Source organism: Anopheles coluzzii, chromosome 3 (assembly GCF_943734685.1).
Source record: "Anopheles coluzzii chromosome 3, AcolN3, whole genome shotgun sequence".
Classification (NCBI taxonomy): Eukaryota; Metazoa; Arthropoda; class Insecta; order Diptera; family Culicidae; genus Anopheles; species Anopheles coluzzii.
In genome coordinates, this window is record NC_064671.1 from 93,507,673 (window position 1) to 93,526,386 (window position 18,714).

Here is an 18,714-nt window from a genome sequence, read left to right on the forward strand (position 1 = left end):
CAACGACAATAAATCTGTAATTGAACTACTTTTGGGTGTTTTTCCGGGGCTTGTTTGAGCACCGGTTTGGCAACTGGTTCCGGCTTTTCTGGTTCCTTGCTCTGGGTACCGAAAATCCTGGGAGACGCGCCATGATGGTAAACAAACACACAAGGCCACACAAGGAGACGGTTTGCACGAAAAGTGCAAACATAAACATATTAAATTTGAATAAATTTTTGGGCTTTTGCCGGCGGCGGTAAAAAAAAACCTTGGCGGTGACTCTTCCGGGTACTGAAGACGACAACGTTGGGGAAGTAGGAACGATGGAGGCATTCGATAATTTGCCCCAAATGGTTGGGGCTTGGTGTGCGGAAGTGAGTTTTGAGGGATTTTATAAGGGTCAAAGAAAACGACGGAACAAGAGGGGGAGGGGGGGGGGGGGGGGGCAGCAGTTTTGGGGAGCAAAACTTTTAATTCGATTTCGCTTCCTGGCAGAGACTCATTGGGCGGACAAAGAGGAGTCGTTTCGCTGCTTTGTGTGCTCCATTTCTCCCTTAAGCAGCGTCATCTTCTCTGTGCGCGAGAGTTCATATCCTTCGAGGAAGAGATAAGCTTAACAAACACAAAGGCGAATTGATGCCGCTGGCGAAAATGAGAATTTATGCTGCTTCTTTGTATGGAGCCTTTTCCCCTTCATCCCCAAACTTCCTCGCGAGCACTCCCTCCACCCACCCGTTTGAGGTGCAAATTGTGGGTTCTCAAACGCGGCGCGAGCAGCTTCGGCGTGTTGCAACTTTCGCATAACTCCGTTACGGGGCCAAAACTTGCTCCGGGAATGTTGTGCCAGCGAGTTTGGCACTGCTTTCGCAACAGGCCATCGCTCCAGCCTTGAACTCCAAGGGGATGTGAAGAGTGAGAGAGCATCGGGAGGGAGGAGCGATTAATTTGACATCATTTGTTTGCGGTACTGTGATATATTGTTTATTACATTCGGCAGCAGCACAAGGAAGCGACGGGAAAAACACCCTTTTTCCGAACCCCTTGACTCCCTCTCTTGCTTCTCCTTCTCATCCCACTTTCGATGTCTTATCGTACTTTTTCACGGAACTCATTAGAACTTTCGCGAAACGAAACGCGAAATGGTGTGCGAAGTGGGTAAATGAGTGTGTACATGGTTTCCTAATTCTTTCTCGTTTTTGTTGGCTGGTTGTGCAATACGTTCATTGCTTGGGCAGTGGGGAAGAGCGGGACTGTTTTTCCGATTGTTTCCCGGGAAAGCTCGATGCTGGCAGCGTTTGTGATACTTGCAGTGAAGTTTGTAAATTATTATCACTGTTCGATGGAATGGGAACGGAAGGTTTGATGACGGTAAAGGACATGAGGAATAGCATGTTGATTCAACTGATTAAGCTGTTTGTTACTTTCGCTTACGTGTGGGAAGCATCTTGTGTTCATTGCATTGAATACATTGAATGGGGAAAAGTATGCTTTTGGATGGATTAAATGAGATAAAACAATTCACCAAAAAATGGCTTTTCCAAAGAAGTTTGTGAAAAAAGCGAAAATATGAATCCTTTTCCTTTGAATGGGAATTAGAATGCTATGACTGAAGTGAACCTCATTAGCTTGTTGCTAAAATAATCAAAAGAGTTTGTAAACTTCTATAATCCTACGCACGGCTAAATGCTTACCTTGTCTGCCTTGTTCATTAAGGGACCGATCGTTGCAGGGAAAATGGCACCGAAATATAGCTGGCAACGAATTATTTAATACGATTAACAGAGGTTTATTTGTTGCCCGTTCCTGGGGATGCGTGCCCTACCCGTACCTTTCGTACCGAAATTAATTTCATCTGGAGAACAGTTTGAAGGTCGTCCCGTTTGAAACTTACGCACGCGACTTCAAACGGGGCCGTTCAACCGTGGTTTGGGGACTCCGTCCCAGGAGCAATTTCAAATTCAGCGTACACGGCAAAGCCGCAACGTTTTCCCGTAAGGTCCTGTCTTAATTATGATCTAATCCAGAAGTGCAAAACTTTTCCCTCGTTGCTCGGTGTGAATCTGTGTCGGTTTGTTTTTTAGTAGCACGTGAATTTTTTGTGTGTGAAGTCTCGTTCAAGGTTAGATGGGTTTGGGTAGTCCCGAGTTCGTGATGGTGTTTGTATGTACCACACTGTCAGGTTCGCGCCCGACGATGAACGTGAGCGTGAGATTTGGGAATGCTTTCCACTGGAAGCTGCCCCCAACGCCGATCCAGGTTGATGATGTCGTCGTACGTTGAAGCATCCCATTGACAGCTCTTGTCAGTGCGGACAGAACAGTTGATGATAAGACTGAAAAGAGATTGCTTTGCAGAGAGCTAGAAGGATTTATTTGAGTCAATAACAGGGATTACGTTATTCTTCTGAGCTGTGCAGAAATTCGCCTGAAAGTATGCAACTCGCATAGCAAAATGATCATACAAACCTTTTGAAAAGGTATTAAATTTGTTTTTTCTTCATCAAAGGTACATGGTTTGTTGTTAAAAGAGTTATTCGTTCATCTCGTTTCTTTACAATACGACAGCCGGGAGACATGTGAAATGTGCCTTCGCAAAAGGTGTATGAGGACACGACTCACGTTTAAATCTCTCATGTGGGACTGTGCGAGAAACATGACGAGCTTTAATTAAACGAAACCTTTTTACGAACTGAAACCTTTTCCGCGGATCTTCATCAACATGCAGGGGAAATTAAGAATGCAATTTTAATAAACCTCCCCACCTAAGTGACGATGTCCACGTGATGGTGGGTAGTGTACCGGAATGGGATGTGTGTAAGAAGAATGTTGTTCGTGGCACAAACAGGCGGACGGTTTCAACATGAACTAATAAAAGTTTTACGCGCTGTTACATGCGTTGGGGCGTTGGTTTAAAAGTCGATTTGTTCTCGCTCGGAGTGTCGCTAACGTTTATGAAGCGCTTGGGAAGGGACAGAAGGCACCGTTTTCACCCATTGTTGGCTTTAAAAATCCATCCTCTACCAGCAACTTTGGATGCATGTTTATCTTATTTACGGCATTTTTACATCGACGTTAAGAAGCTACATTTTGCTCCCAGGGTCGCATCATTTTTGGGATTTATTTGTACTCCTACCCGCCGTTCGATAGGATTTATGAGCGATAACTATAAAATGAGTGACAAATTTGCCCGCCTAGTAGGTTTGCAAAGTAGCATGTCTTGGGCTGAGCGAAAAATTGAGCTGAGAAAATCAGTCGAATGTTTGTTCGGTTCCTAGAACGTGCTCATAAATCGAACCAGTGGCCGTGGAATTAATCCTGGAAGGACTGACTGACGCATGGATATTGTCTTACGGAAAGGTGGTAAAAATTTATCACTTTGTTTCCATGTTTGGGATAAGCAGTGAATGGAGTATTTTGGCACTGTTTGCTGTCAAACGATGGAGTGCGCTAAGCACAAGGCTTGGGATCTAGTTTGGGATAGAATCATTGGCCGAATTTACGATCAAATCCAAACGGAGGGATACGGAAAATGGGCTATCGCTTCCGGGAAAGCTATTGGAAAGTGCGTCATCAGCCATTAATCGAAACGTGCCTTGCAGTACTAAAGTTTAGAAGGTTAATTGAAAAATTCAACCCAAGTAAACGAAAGTGACTCATTTCCGGTAGGAGAATCCAGATTTATGGGCTTTACATTGATGTGTTTGTTGTAGTGTATACCGAATGTTGAGACAAGAGCTTTAAAATTGGTGGTTATAATTGAATCAACAGTTTATATCTGTTCTAAACCTGCCTTTAGCAATTACACCCAGCGACAAGGAAGTAAAATGTAAATTAGAATCTTTAATGATAAACAAAGAGATTTATTTCAAACAACTCTTTCCCGGTTTTGCGTATAAAACCCTTCTTTTATGATACCTATTCTCATCAAACACGCGATTTATATTACTTGATTGACAGGTTGACTCATTAGCGTATGCTAATCAACGACGCGTTAGCAATTTTCTCATTCACTAAACAGTTCACAGACAATAATAGCTATTATCAAACGAAACAAAACTAAATCACCTTCAATCACTATTTGATGAGTGTGTTGGAACTACAGGAGACATACAAATTGCCTTCTTTTTAGAACAAAGCACTTTGAATCATTGATGAGAACTACCCGCACGCAAGGGCACACTTTTTACTCCCTTCACTGAATAATCTCCAGACGAGCATTTAATCTGGCTCATTATCGCTTCCCGTTCTCGCCGGCCCAGTCTTGTTCAGCTCACCGGTACAAAGCGACATTCAAACACGTAAACACTTGCAATTCCACACAACGCACTGACCGTTCTGACAGCTGGTGGCGGGAATTTATTGAACAGATCACACTCATATGTAGCACTTGCTGGAACCACACGTGGCCGCTATCACATCAGCTTCCGGTAGGTTGGTAGGTGGGCACGCACGAACTTAAAACAGACCGGCTTTGTTCTGGAAGTAGCACTCGGTCACTTTGTATGCCGTCTCGCAAGCGTCCGCCTCCTGGAAGTTGCAGTTTTTGACGAGCGATTCAATGCGCTCGCGGGGCATAAACTTGGACAGCTGCTCGGTGATGGTTTCCTCCTGCAGCTGGCCGTCCTTGTTCATGAAGCCCGTTTTCTCGAAGAAACATTTCACCAAGCACTGTGCGGGATGGTTGGTTTTGTTAGTTGGCTGGATCGTACGTTTGAGAGTGCAAGCTCATACCTTAATCTTGCTGCCATTCGTGTCCAGCTCCTTTGCCGAGAGGGCAGCCAGCGAGTCCAGCTTGAGTCCACTCTCGATCAAGCATTCCAGCGCAAATGCTTCGCCGTTGGCAATTTTGCTCACATCTTCCAGATCCGGTGGAGGCTTGAATTGAAAGGTAATACGTACGATTTTAAATACATACACTGTCTCTCGGTACAATCAGAAGGGAACTTACTGCTGCTGCTCCATCGACCAGTGCATCCAAGCAAATCGCACTTAACACAATGGCAAACACTAAGAACTTCATTCTATCACACCTGTTGCGGGAGTAGCGTTCGAGAACGCGTGTCTCGCATCGTTTTATACCTTACCGCCCGCTAGAGAACCTTGACGAGAGAGGTTCGATTTTTCTTTCTCACCAAACAACAATAGCAACAATAGAACGAAGTTCCGATTCCAGTGCTAAGTTATCTTCAACCCCTCCTACTAGGGTGACCGGCAATGATAGCAGTACGAGATGGACAGTAACCTTCCGATCTGGTGAGTGATCCGTGAGTAGGGGGTAGGCATCATCATTTGCATAGGAATTATGATAGGCTTTATGGAGAAACAAAAGGTTCTTTCCCTCTAGATGTTGAAAGGGGGGGAATGTAAACCGGATTGATGATTCATAGAATGGAAATAAATATTTTAATTTTATCGCTCAGTGCACTGGGTGCCTAGTGAGTTAAGTCACGTCCGGAACTGGACTATTTTTCAATGGTGAATTGCAGCAGTGATTGTGATAGGGGTTGAAGTGGTGGGAAAAAGTTTACTTTGTGGTTGAGATGGATGTTATCTGTGTAGTTTATCAAATTGTTTCGCAGAATTTCCAGTCCAATTGAGCTTTGAGCGAACTGTCGGTATGACAGGCAGTAAACAATACCAAAACCAATTGAATTTGTTCTTCAAAGTTGTCAGAACTCCAGTTGTTTTTCCTGGAAATAAGCAAGCATATAAAAGTATACATTTCCTGACTTAAATTTAAAACGATTATGTTGAATCAATCCTATTGAAACAGTATCCTGCGGGAGTACAGCTCCCTGAACAACGTTGGTTATCCTATCCGGTATAACTTCCGACAAATCCATTCCCTCCAATGAGAGCTTACACAAACACGAGATGCATCACCAACGCAGCACCAGTGGGAGAGTTGAAACGGTTTACCTTCCCAGCCGATAGGTCGAAGGGCAAAAGGTGACGATTAGATGGACGCTCGGCTGACGTCCATTTCGGAAATTAGTTCCCGCTGCCATTCTAATCTCTAGCATCTAGCGAGTGGTTTCATCTTGGTAGTTACAATATTTACCCAACTCCTGAACGCTGGTTGCGAAAGTAGGTTGAGAACGGTTTGCAAACGATGTTGAGTGAAGCTGTCGCTGAATACATCATCCCCGGGAGAGTGGATGGTGAATTTCTACGCCTCGGCTTCTTTGCATTCACGGACGTCTTCTTGGGCCATCTTGCGCTGTAAAGTATGACGTACGGTGAAAGGATTTAAAGGAAAATCCGGAAACGCTTAGTTTGTGAGTGTTCCAGTGTGTTGACTTTTCCGCTCCTCCTCGACCTCGATGGATGATCGGAATCGTACCGTGGGACCGAAACTTTGATATGTTATTTCCTTCCAGTTATCAACGTCCATCAACATGCACCCGATTCTGATTATCCACCAGAGGTCGCACCGTACCATCGGGTGACACGCCGCTGAAGCGTTTTATCTTGATGAAATATATACATATTGCGACAAGTCGTTGAGCCTCTAATGGAAATCCAGCCCGATCCGGAGCCATCCCAAAAGTAACGTAAGCCTACGCACGGTAACATGTTGCTGTTGCGAGCTGGCAAACACGGAATCGGTTAAGGCCGCTGACGAAGGGACAGGAAAATGGCATAATTAATCAATTCAGGCGAAGGTAAATTAAACGAAACACGACAAGTCTAATTCAATCTGGTCTTTCCGGTTCGGATCGTCGTTGGGTGGGAAGGGGGGACTCGGTTAGAGGCCGACCCGACCAAGACTCATCAAATGGTTACTTGTATCTTCATCATCATGCGTGTGTGGCAGGTGGAGCTGGATGGGCTTGGGTGAGCCGGTCGACAAGTAGACACATCGGTCTGCCACAGCTGGTACCATCCATGGTGGTCGTTTGAGGTTATGTTTACGAGAATGTGTCCAGCGGTTGGGTTCGACTCACCGGTGCACACCGGTGAGAGTGGCCCGTTCGTCGCGACACGACTCACTGGGTCGTTTAAGGGTCGTATTCAGAGATCGGGTTGAATGGGTGCAATGGGTATGGGCGGTTCGATCGTTTTCCGCTCGACGGTGGCGACATCTGATGACAAATGATGTGCCATTTACAAATTGATTCGGAATGGAATTAATTTTGCAATTTTCGAAGCAACCGTCCGACGGGCTTTCTGAACGTGATAGCGTGTCGGTGGTGATCGATTAGCACGGTAGCGTATTTGATGTAACACTGAAGGTAAAGGTCTGCCGAGCGGGAGCCCTGATAATAGAGCAAATAGCCAACGGGTGGGATCGGTTGATTAAGGTTCGGTTTTGTATGTATATTTTCCCAACCGGAAGCTGAGGATGGAAAGGGTGGATGTGTAAGGTCAGACTTGTTGGTTACTGCTTTCCGGAAGCTCAGATTAGGACGAGTCCAGCTGTTAAACGGGTAAAGATAGCCGTAACTGGACACTGTGCTCAAGCAATGAATGAAATGGATAAATTTTCATTAGAATTAATCGCCTATGAATTCATAGTACATTGTACACAAGTGATTGAAATACTAAATTTGCCACTTTGCATAAGAAAAGAGGTCTTAGTACACAAATAATTCGAAGTCTTTTTTTCCGAATGCATCATAACCAATTCCCTTTGTGTGAACCAATATCCAAAAATCACCATTCACAAAATCACATTCACAGATCAATATGCTGCACAGATGGTGGCCATTGGTCGTTTTCGGTATGGACAGCCTGTCGGAGTTCGTATTGAAAGTGGACATCAGGCTTGTTCAGCTGTCAGGTATCCAAAAAAAGAAGAAGAACATGTATTCAAAAGCTCCATTTCTCGTGAGAGAACAACACTGCGGCGAACCATCAACACAGCTACACACATACCCGGTTGGTTGATTAGTTTCTTATCGGTGTGGATATCACGACAACAATGTTGAAATGTCCTGGCCTTGATTGATGGGAAGGCTTCTCCGTAGGGGTGTTTTGCCTTTTTTCCTTCCTTTCCGGTTTTCAGAAATGGGATTTCGGTTTGGGTAGTCGGATTGTTGATGGTTCTCGTTCCATCCAAGTTGAAAGGCAAATTTAAAAGACCCCCAAAAAAGATCCCCAAAATGTAAAACATGAAATGATACTCGGCAATGTGACACCGGGCAGGAACACAGAAGGGATGACTTCTGATGGTAGCCTACCGAATGGCACTTTGATTGAACGAATTGACAGTTTTGTTTTTTTTCATTTCGGTAATGCTAATTAAGGCAATCGATACGGGAGAAGGGAAAGCGAAGGATGGTAAGCTTGTTTAGCAATTTGTGGTTGGAAGTGGAGTTTGGAGGCTTTTCATCAGCAAAACCGATGGGAAACATGTGTCACTTCAATTGGTTCCCAGATCCTATTGGTTGGGTTTGATGATGAGATCTTCCATCAAACCTTCATTTCCTGCCAGATACTTTGACTGTTTGAAGCAATTTGCAGTTGTCATTTTGTGCTCCTTTTAAGAAGAATACCACACAGCATGTCTTCAAATATCACAAAAGGGGAGTTGAGTTTAATAAATAATTTAAAAACAGAATTTAAGCAATCAAAGCGAGAAAATCCCGGAGTACGTCCTAGGTCGGTTTAGACGACAGCACCCTTAGCAGCGTAGATGCACTGGTACGCCTTGAAGGCCGTCTCGCACGGGTTGGCCTCCTTGTGGTTGCACTTCTTCACCAGTCCCTCCACCTTTGCCCGGTCGTGGTCAACCGACAGCTTCTCGATGACGGTCTTCTCATCAATTTCGCCCTTGTCCGTCATGAAGCCGGCCTTCTCGAGGAAGCACTTGGCGAAGCACTTGGTCTTATCGTCAGCGCCGGCAAAATCGCCCCCCTTCAGCTTGGCCGCCGTCTCCGGCGGGACACCGGTCGTCTTGACGCACTCGGCCGCGTATCCTTCGGCCTTCTTTTTCTGGTCAATCGTGAGGGCCTACAGGAGTGCAAGAAGGCGGAATGAGTATTGGGCTAGTTCACGCTTGCTTCCAGTTTTTGGAGCCTTCGTGAGCTACTTACGAAAGTGCCAGCGATCAGGGCAACAACGGCAATGGCGACGAAGGTCTTCATGGTGGCGGTGGAGGCGTTTGGAAGTTGCAATTCCAGAGGACTCGAGGCGGAGCTTATCAGACGATTGCTGGTAGATGACTGATGCTGGAACGAAGATTTATCGTCGCTTTATATAGTACCTCGCGCTGTTCGAGATGTGAATGATTTAATTCGCTTTGCCAAAGGTTCTAGCGCTTGACGTGCTCAAGGAGCCCAGCCACTCGTCAAGGTGGCCCACCCCAGCCAGGCGGCCAGTGTCGGGCTAACGGACCGCGGATAAGTCAGTCAACCTCCGACCAGTCCGCCATCAAGCTGAGCTGTCAACGCAAAGCGAAGTTGATGCACTTCCCCACACCTTCGCAAGTGCATAGTGCACGCCGGATAAACGGAAGTGCAGCATCGGGGCAAGCAAAAACTGGTAATAAGTCAACACGAAACGTTTCTAGACCGCTTGGAAGCTACATTGTAAGTAGTTGTAGATAGGAAAAAAACGAGCCAGAAAGAGAGAGAGAGAGACAGTGGGGCAAAAAATAGATAATTAACTTGCCAAAGTACAAACCCGTGTACAACCGCAGACAAACGGACAACGGACCTTGAACTTGAACTAGTAAAAACTGTACAGCCTTTGCGGCGCGGGCGCTGGTCACGCGGGTCGCGTGATTGACGCGGTTTGCCGCGAAATTCACTTTTATCGTGGGCTGGTTGTTGAAAACGGCGCCTGCTCGTAGCGGGGGGTGATGGTGGTTCCAGTTTTTCTAATAACTCTACCCACAACGAGAGATCGCAGTTTTGCTGTAAAGGGCAATTACTAGCGGTGGTCGTTTGCGAAGGGCTGTTGCTGAAACCTGCGCCCCGTACGGAAAGCAATTGATTGGGACGGAAATAGATGAGGCGTGAAAAAGATTGATGCATGTTGAAAGGAATTGAGCATGAATGAGTTGCAGTTGAACGAGCAGAGATGGATAAAAATGGCAGGCAAAACAAACATTCAACTTTTTGATTATTCTGCTACGGGAAATCTTCACGATTTATTGTTACTTAACACTATGGTTTGCTTAGGAAAGCTAAAATACTACAAAGAAAAGGACTGGACTGGACTGGACGACTGGAAATAATTAGCTAAAAACTTATAGATATTGTCCATCCAGGAAAAACAATAACCTCCCATGCAAAAGGGAACAACAAATGGCATTCGAAACACACTACATCGTCTACCACAAGCATCACTGCCGGCAATTGGCGCCCAGGGAAAACCGACCAGTTTTAATTAGGGTAAGCACAATTGAAAAACATACTTACCCTCCCCAAAACAACCAATGCTCGTTCATCACGAAACCTTTTCGAAATTGTGCGGTCTAACCCCGGGCGTTATTAGCCCGTTTGGCCAAATAAAGTCGTGAAAACCCACCCACCAATAACCACGAACGCAACCCTTCGCAGTAGGGTACATCAATTATTGTCGCGCTGGATAATCACACAAATTATGCACAACAATAAATGGCACCTGCTGGGCGCTAGTGCTGTGTACCACCGGCGGTTGCTGGTCTCCAGTTTGAAGCTCCCCCGAGAACTGATCGATTGTTCGCGGAAGCGTGAAAATGAATTCTAAATCGTTAAAAATCCTAGTCACGGCACCGACCGGTCACTCGGCCACGGCTCTAAATTGAATGTCAATTGGTACGATTCAATGTCAGACATCAGATGCTCGGCTTCCCAGGGAGCGATAAAGTTTGCCTGATGGCATTCCCAAATTCAACAAAAACGCTCGCACATGCCACATATGTGGGTCAGCTCGTGATCGTGTTCCGCTCTATTCCCATCGGCTGCATCTGTCCATCACAATAATTTGAACCGGAACCGGGCAGGGGGAATGCAAATTTTTCATCAAACGTTCTCTCAATTAGCTTCCGGCATAGTATATTACACACACACACGCTTGTTCCGGGAATAGCACTAGCTGATGGTGATTTGAAACCATCTGGTGGTGTGACTCCACTCAGCACGCATTCCGTTTCGTGTGTGGCGCTTCTGTCGGAAAAGTGCATGACGGGTGGAATTATATTTTCATTACTCGCTCGTTTCTTTTTCTTCTATGTTCCTTACGACTACATTAGCCAAGACCGCCAGGCAGGTCTGTGAGGGTTATCTTTGAAAAGTGTATTTAATTCTATTTTAATCTTCCACCCCTTCTCGCACACGCTCTGCGAACCGGTTTGGTGTTGCTGGAGGACTGCATGACGAACGGGGTATAATTATAGCGCAATGGAAGCGTTTATCGGTTGCTAATCGTTCATCAACGATGTGGCTTTCCACAAATGGGAAGCGAACGTATAATACGTTCTGTTGCAATGGAGCGCACAGAGAAATGGTAAAACGCGCTTTCACTGATGGCAAACTGATGGGAAAGAAGGGTATGTGTGTAGCAATGGGTGGTGTGCGAAAATTGGTCGTTTTGCGTACATTTTCGAGAGAATCGGAACACGGAAAGCTCTTTTCTCAACATCGCTTGGGGACTATTATGCTTAATTGTAGTACATTTCAGCTGCAGCTTGTGGGGAGGCAATCATCAAAAAGGGCAATTTGTTTTGCCTGTGAATCTTCGATCGAAAGGACTGAAATGCGTATTTCTAGAACCCAAAAATGGAACATAATGTCAAGAGAACATCCTTCAATGCGATAAGCTTATCAACATTTTGTTGAGATGTCTATAACCTACCTTTTTCATTAGTTCTAAATCCATGGGTTGAAGTTCGTTGCACTTAACATTTTATCTATACTCGAGTAATAATTGCTTCTGTCAGTGATAGCAATAAATGTTCATTAAACTTTCCGTACTAATAACGCCATCATCAACCGGTCTCCTTAGCCCGAACTGCTTGAGACAGTGCGTCGGTGCGTGCTTATCAAACTTTTATGACAGTATAAAAACGCAACGACGCGTCCCACAATGCATCAGTTTCCAAACTTACAGAAGTTAAAGCACAAACCCACACGCCACTATGAAAACCATCGCCTGTCTAGTGTTGGCCAGTGCCTTCATTGCCTGTGCCGTGGTAAGTGTCACGTGCTGTAATCGCTTCAACAGACATCTTGAGCTACAAAACTAAACATATTGTAGGCCACGATTTCGGAGGAGCAGCGAGAGGCCGCCCGGCAGCTGGCGGGCAAGTGTATGCAGCAGACGGGCGCGTCCGAAGATGACGTGAACCGGCTGCGCTCGGGTGACACCGAGGGTGCCGATCGCAACACGCGCTGCTTCGTGCAGTGCTTCTTCCAGGGCGCCGGGTTCGTCGATCAGGACGGCAGTGTGCAGACGGACGAGCTGACCCAGAAGCTGGCCAGCGAGTACGGGCAGGAGAAGGCCGACGAGCTGGTGGCGCGCTGCCGCAACAACGACGGACCGGATGCCTGCGAACGGTCGTTCCGGCTGCTGCAGTGCTACATGGAGAACCGTGCATCGCTGATGTTCTAAGAGCTGACGTTTTCTTCGATTCCTACCCCTTGAATGAATGGTCTTTCGCTATCTATCCCCAATATCTCCCGCTCTGGATCGCTACGCTCCGTTTACACGGTTAAAGCGAAGCTAATAAAAATGAAATCTTGCACCTTGAAACGACGGAGAAAGTTTATTGCGTGTGTTTGTGTGTATGTTTTCCGAAGCTCTGGCGAAGCTCTGGAGCATGTCTCGGAAGGCAACTTTGAAGTTGGAACCGTGGGATCAGGGCAGGTTTTTGGTTGTTTTTCTTCACACCCGAAAATGGGCACCCGAAATGTCTTGCGATGCCCTCGAAAGCAGGCCCAGCATCTTATGCTTCAGTTTTAATTTGACTATCGAAAGGTGAATATGGGCCGATTGGATCTGGTGTGTTTACTGGCGATCGTGCTGTTGGTGCATTCGTGCGTAAGTATTGCTTGGAGTTTTTCTTGAGCCTGTACGATGGTAAAGCCTTTTGTTTTCCTTCTCTATAGAATGGACAGGACATCTTGGGATCATACTTCAGGTGTCGTAATGAGTTTGAAATCGAACCGAGTGTGTTTGAATCGTTGCGTGCAGGGAACTTCTCCGTGAGGAACTCTCTCGTGGAGGTAAGGCATTCTGGGACAGCTCTTCACATCTTCACAACGACTTTTGATATGTTTCACGTTGTATTTCCGAACAGTGCTTTGGCGAGTGTTTTGTGAAACGAGCCGGATTTATGAACGACAACTTCACTTTCAACCGGGACACGATCATGCGCTTTACGAATCGCTTCGTCTCGAAGGAGATCTCCGAGAAGGTGTACAACATCTGCACCGATAACGTGACACCGACGTACTGCGTCACTGCGTTCGACGTGTACCAATGCATCTACGAGAATGTGTACAAGAGGTGGGACAGCCGAAAATAGGCTGTGGATGAGTGGTGTGTGTGTGTGGTGCAAAAATGATGATCTGAATAAACCTGTTTTCTGTACAGGAAGTGTGTTCAGTCTGTTGTTCTGAGTATGGTGGTACGAAGAAAAGAACGAAATGTTTGATTTGCTTACATTTGTCTCACACACGCTCACAATAATCAGAAAGCGCTACATCTTACCGTACCGGTGGAGTAAATATATTCCGGACACCCAAAGTTATCGCACCGTCAATCCGTCCGTTCGGGGGCATGTACGACCCATCGATCGACGGTATCGGGAGCATCGGTAGAACCGTTATGTTTCCTACATTTCGCGCCCGATCCATACCAAACACTCCCCGCTCCGACCGGGAACTCTCAATCTCCATCAAGTCAGATGCAAAAAAGGTGTGGAGAGAGAGCAAGAGAGATAGAGAGATGGAGAGAGAGAGAGAGAGTTAAAGAGAAAGAAAATAAACCGGTAGTCAAGGGGCGCCCCGAAACAGATCTTCTCACGCACATGTTTTGCCCGTCCTCGTTCGTTCGTCTCTCCTCAATGATATATTTGTAACGATCACCCACCATCACACTTGGGTGAAAGAATGGAGGTCGAAAGAAAAGAAAGCACAACACACGGCGCGGTGTGCGTCTTGTGAAGAAGACTTCCTGCGGTTTCGGTTCCAGTCTGCGTTGGACCACCGATCGCTGGACAACGGATTGCATACGGGCGCGTGCGTGCGACACTCAAACGGCAACAAGCGTCAAACCCCGAACAGCAACAACAAGGTTAGCGGGTCAAGTGCGGGTACTGGCGACGACGACGACGACGACGACGTACAGTGTGACAAATTGCGCGGCTTGTTTGCATTGTGGAGAAAGTGCTAAGTGATGGGAGCTTTCGAGAGCGGGTTGGGTCTGTTGGGTTGGGTAGCGTTCGGCATGGTTCTGCTGCTAGCTGGAAGAGGCTGTGTAAGTGGAAAGCATGGAGTGTTCTATTTGGTTATCGTGAACTGATCATGTTTTCTGGGGTTTGTGATGTTTGCAGCATGCACAAGACTTCAAAGGCGCGATAGATCACTGCACGAAAGACTTCGAGATGGATATGGACATTGTGGTGTCGCTTAAGTACGGTGACTTTACTGAGCGGGATCCACTGATTGAGGTAGGTGTATGGTCTAGGCATCTTCGTCGATACATCGTTTTCAACATTCTGCCTGTTCTTCCAGTGCTTTACCGAGTGTCTGATGAAGAAGTCAGGCTTCATGTACGACGACTACACCTACAACAAAACGCTGATTATTGGTTTCGCCGGTCGGTACCTAGAACCGGAGGGGGTACGTTATAAACAGCTTACTCATTTCCCTCCCAAAATGGTTGGATCTCTAAGTTATTTTTTTCAATTCCCCCAAAACTAGGCCCAGGCAGTGTACGATAACTGCATCGATCGGTTCGGCCAAACGGTGTGCGTGACGGGGTTCGAGATGTACCAGTGCATCCACGAAACGGCCGTTTCGGAGTGGGTCTCGAGCAACTTCTAGACTGACCGTAACGCGAACCGGAAGATCACGGCCATGGTCAATGTTCCGCCTGCCAGTGTGCGCTGTGCTCGAGTGGCTGCACCGCCACTGGACGCATCTGATTACCGTGTGCGTGTGTGTATAGTAATAGCTTGTCGTGTTGCTGTTTTTTTTGTAGCTTAAGACCTGAGTTCGCACACCATTGTGCCGCATCTTGACCTCCCCCCGCTAGCTTTAAGTGCAACGTGAAACCAAAAAAGAATGACTTTTGACTATTTCAACGTTAAATAAAGACGGATCATCGCCGTCCTGAAGTGTAATTGACGTGACATGGTTTTCTGCCACCGTGTAGTCTTATTTTTCAGTGGAGGAGCTGATTGTCTTACCACCCCATAAGGCGGTTAACGCTATCTACGTCATGAAGTCGTTGGAATGGAGTCATGCTTTTGGGGGAAACAGATGTATCTAAACACCGAAAACGAATCTAACAACAGCGAACCGCGACGATCATCACCATGCAGGGATCTTGATGGAACACACCGAATGTAGTTGAAGGTCGTGCTGCTGACGGGCGATCTGATGCGCAGATAGTAATTATTTGCCCATCATTTCGATGCGTATGGTTGTGGGCTACGCTTCGAGAACGAATTATTGTGGTGTTTGTGTTGGGGTGGGACAGCCACGGCAGTTGGCTGGCCTATAAAAGGGGTATTGAGGTTCTTTGGCAGGCATTAGTTTGTTTTAGACTTTTCGTGAAGATGAAGCTACTGTTCGCTACCGTTCTGCTTGCTGTCTGCGCTGCAGCTCAGGTAGGCTAGACGATCGCGAAGTTGGGTTTTGGAGCTGCCACTTACTCTGGAATTGAATTTCCCCCTCTTTCCGCTACAGCCACTCACAGACGACCAGATGAAGAAGGCGGAAGGGTTCGCGCTCGGCTGTCTGGAGCAGCACAAGGGTCTCAACAAGGAGCATCTGGTGCTGCTGCGCGACGGTGACTTCTCGAAGGTGGACGCCGACACGAAGTGTTTCCTGCGCTGCTTCCTGCAGCAGGCCAACTTTATGGATGCGGCCGGCAAGCTCCAGAACGACTACGCCATCGAGCGGCTCTCGCTGAACCGCGAAAAGTCGAAGGTGGAGGCACTGGTGAAGAAGTGCAGTGCCGGCGTCGAGGTGGAGGACAGCTGCGAGACGGCATTCCGGGCTGTGGAGTGCTACCATCGCGAGAAGGCTTCGCTGCTGTGATATCGATGGCGCAAAAACGACCGCCAGCTAACGACGGCCGACGGCTGAACGATGTGCCGTGGCCAGTCGTGGTCCCGTTTTGTGAATGTGATTAAATGTGGTTTTTTGTAAAACAAAACAAACTCCCCGTTGTGATTGTTGCTGGGGGGAAGGGTATTGGAGCGTAGAGTCAACCGGAAGGATGCGCAATGTCTCCAGGGCATGTGCTGTGCTGTGCTGTGTCGCATTATACCGCAAACATCCGGCCGTAAATGAGCGTTTGGAGAGAGCGTAGACATTCTGTTTGCAAACTGTAGCCATTTCCGTTGACCGATTCTATTCTGCGCCACGGCAAAAGCTCCAGGAAATGCCTCCCAGCTGTGGTGCTTATGTTGGTCAAGATGACTTTCCTGTGCTGTGTGTTCGTTTGAGGGGGAGCAGAGCAATGTACCGAGGAGAATGGGTGACCCGGCGTCTTGGAAACAATCAGCACAAATACCATTTGCTCACCAGTCTCTGCCCTCAGCCGGGGGCGGCACACGCCAACATCAAAGAGGCATTCCGGAGCGCATTAGGTTACGCAGCGGAAAATGATGAACTGTTCCGCTGAGGGATTTCTTTGTCCGTGTCCTTGTAGCGGGAGGCTCCTCGTTTGACCGCAGACCCTGTGAGCCATTCAGCAAACAAATGTACACAAACGGAGTGGCGACACACAACGGGATAAAAAGAATGACAAACTTAAGTAAGTTATCAATTACTGGGTAAAGATTTCCTTGTGCATTACGACCGGGAAAACCTTTTTTCCGTTGAAGGTCTTTCTTTCTTGGGGGGCAATGCTTCTTTGAGTGGCTTGAATGTCTTGTTTTGCTTGTCCTGTGGGCTACAAAGAAAGCACTTCGGTGCGAGATATGGTTGTCATTTTTCTTACGCCTACTTTCCGAGCACGACTTTGTTCCGGGGTGACAGCGTGCTATTTTGCAATGTCGTCACGGCACCAGGCACAGCTAGATAATCTGGCAATCTGGCAGTTTAGTGGAAAGTTCCTTGGGATGTCCCGGCATTGCAGGAGGAGGTGCGAAGATTCTTTGAGTTTGTGACGAGAAACACACTGAAATGAACAATGGGCATTCAATTATTCGCTCACGGTGGACGTTGAGTGTGTATGGGTTTTTTTTACACCATCAAGTATGGGTTGTAAATGATGTTTCCTTTACTTGCGAGTCCTCCTGTGACGCATCTTGTAGAGTAATGAGCGTAATGATGATGATGTGTTTTGTTGCGTCCTTCAAGTGCTCTGGCAAACATCGATTAACGAAGTAGGGTTTTGCGCGTTTGTTTGGGAAATGTGGTGACATATTACCTTTGTCCGTTTCTTTGCACATTGTTTCGAGAAGGTGTGTGCTGCACACAAAACCTTAAGCGAAAGAAATGAACCTATAAATCAGCCACCAAGCGAACCGTGCCAAAGAAATGGGCAGAAAATATTCGCATGGCTGACAAGCGTTAGCATAGTAATTGGATAGTTCCGCCCGTCTCGGTGCACACGGTAAGATAAACGCCCCGAAAAATAATCCCCAGAAACAAATTAAAACGGCAGCCAGCGCGGAGCGGTCGGTGTTGGGGGGGCTTGTGTGTATCCCTTTGCTGACTGACCGGCACACAACGCCTAATAGATGCTCCACGGACGAGGATGCACGGCTGCAGCCCAACTAATGTCGGGCCTGTCGTCTTGAGGGAGTTGTCATCGGGCGAAAGTAATTTCACGGTCAGCAATTTTCTAATCTATTTACCTCCACCATGCTCGTTGCAAGGTGGTGTGAGAGGATGAAGAGTGGTTGTTGTTGTTTGCATGCTTCTTTTTATAGTGTTTTTTTTCCCGTGGCTGATGGACACTAAGAGGCCGCAACGTAGCAATACATCACAAATCAAGTTGGCAATCGTTTCCTTTGGGAAGTTCCTATCAAAAAGCATTTTTAGCACTTACACTCCAACAGATTTGACCAAGCAAGAAAACAATCGCTCAATAATCGTCCAACATTTATGGGATATTACAGCGTCTAAAGATAATACTGATTGGCTAGGGCACCGTATGATCCATTCAAGAGGTACACGAATAATCAAAACCATTCTGGTTCCACCTCGCAAAGCTTAACCTTGAATCAGCTGTTGAAGTCAGTGCATCTCGATTGCGAAACGGTATCAACATCGTTATGCAAGTCTTTGGCCACCCGTGCAAGTGCACTTAAGCTTCTCTTGTTGTCTCCGCTTCCACCCACGGGGGAAGCACCGAGCACAAGAGAATCAAGAAATCCCATCGCTGCAGCACAGCTGACTCAAGTCTCAAGATCCGGTCGGATTATGAAGATGAAGCCGAGCGGGTGACTACCGTACGGCAGGACGGCACGGTCCCGACATGTCATCAGGACCAATTCGGAGTCATCCCGGTTCGCCCATTCTTGGAGATGCATCGTCAGTGCAAATAAATCACACTCCCATCCAGCCATCCGCCGACCTAGAGAGACGTGAAAAGACGCCTTTTACGGGAAAGCATCGAA

General features: G+C 46.9%; 6 protein-coding genes across 6 annotated transcripts in view; 5 read left to right on the forward strand and 1 right to left on the reverse strand.

Annotated features, from left to right (window-relative positions):
• Positions 1 to 18,714, forward strand: part of LOC120956840 (toll-like receptor 7) — a 117,562-nt gene that overhangs the window by 27,058 nt on the left and 71,790 nt on the right. The window lies entirely within an intron of this gene.
• Positions 3,830 to 9,172, reverse strand: LOC120956327 (uncharacterized). Its single transcript, XM_049609033.1, has 5 exons — positions 9,020 to 9,172; positions 8,594 to 8,936; positions 4,930 to 5,060; positions 4,713 to 4,856; positions 3,830 to 4,649 (listed from the first exon to the last, which is right to left on the reverse strand). The coding sequence occupies exons 1-5, from the start codon at positions 9,068 to 9,070 to the stop codon at positions 4,437 to 4,439; spliced, it is 882 nt and encodes a 293-aa protein (XP_049464990.1). The 5' UTR covers positions 9,071 to 9,172; the 3' UTR covers positions 3,830 to 4,436.
• LOC120958585 (general odorant-binding protein 56d-like) lies at positions 11,988 to 12,662 on the forward strand. The gene is made up of 2 exons (XM_040381490.2): positions 11,988 to 12,102; positions 12,168 to 12,662. Exons 1-2 carry the CDS (start codon positions 12,049 to 12,051, stop codon positions 12,519 to 12,521), a joined length of 408 nt encoding a protein of 135 aa, XP_040237424.1. The 5' UTR covers positions 11,988 to 12,048; the 3' UTR covers positions 12,522 to 12,662.
• On the forward strand, positions 12,717 to 13,802 carry LOC120958587 (general odorant-binding protein 56d-like). The gene is made up of 3 exons (XM_040381492.2): positions 12,717 to 12,950; positions 13,019 to 13,135; positions 13,210 to 13,802. The coding sequence occupies exons 1-3, from the start codon at positions 12,894 to 12,896 to the stop codon at positions 13,435 to 13,437; spliced, it is 402 nt and encodes a 133-aa protein (XP_040237426.2). The 5' UTR covers positions 12,717 to 12,893; the 3' UTR covers positions 13,438 to 13,802.
• On the forward strand, positions 14,103 to 15,258 carry LOC120958584 (uncharacterized). The gene is made up of 4 exons (XM_040381488.2): positions 14,103 to 14,390; positions 14,467 to 14,583; positions 14,648 to 14,755; positions 14,837 to 15,258. The coding sequence occupies exons 1-4, from the start codon at positions 14,310 to 14,312 to the stop codon at positions 14,957 to 14,959; spliced, it is 429 nt and encodes a 142-aa protein (XP_040237422.1). The 5' UTR covers positions 14,103 to 14,309; the 3' UTR covers positions 14,960 to 15,258.
• Positions 15,616 to 16,302, forward strand: LOC120958586 (general odorant-binding protein 56d-like). The gene is made up of 2 exons (XM_040381491.2): positions 15,616 to 15,747; positions 15,827 to 16,302. The coding sequence occupies exons 1-2, from the start codon at positions 15,697 to 15,699 to the stop codon at positions 16,178 to 16,180; spliced, it is 405 nt and encodes a 134-aa protein (XP_040237425.1). The 5' UTR covers positions 15,616 to 15,696; the 3' UTR covers positions 16,181 to 16,302.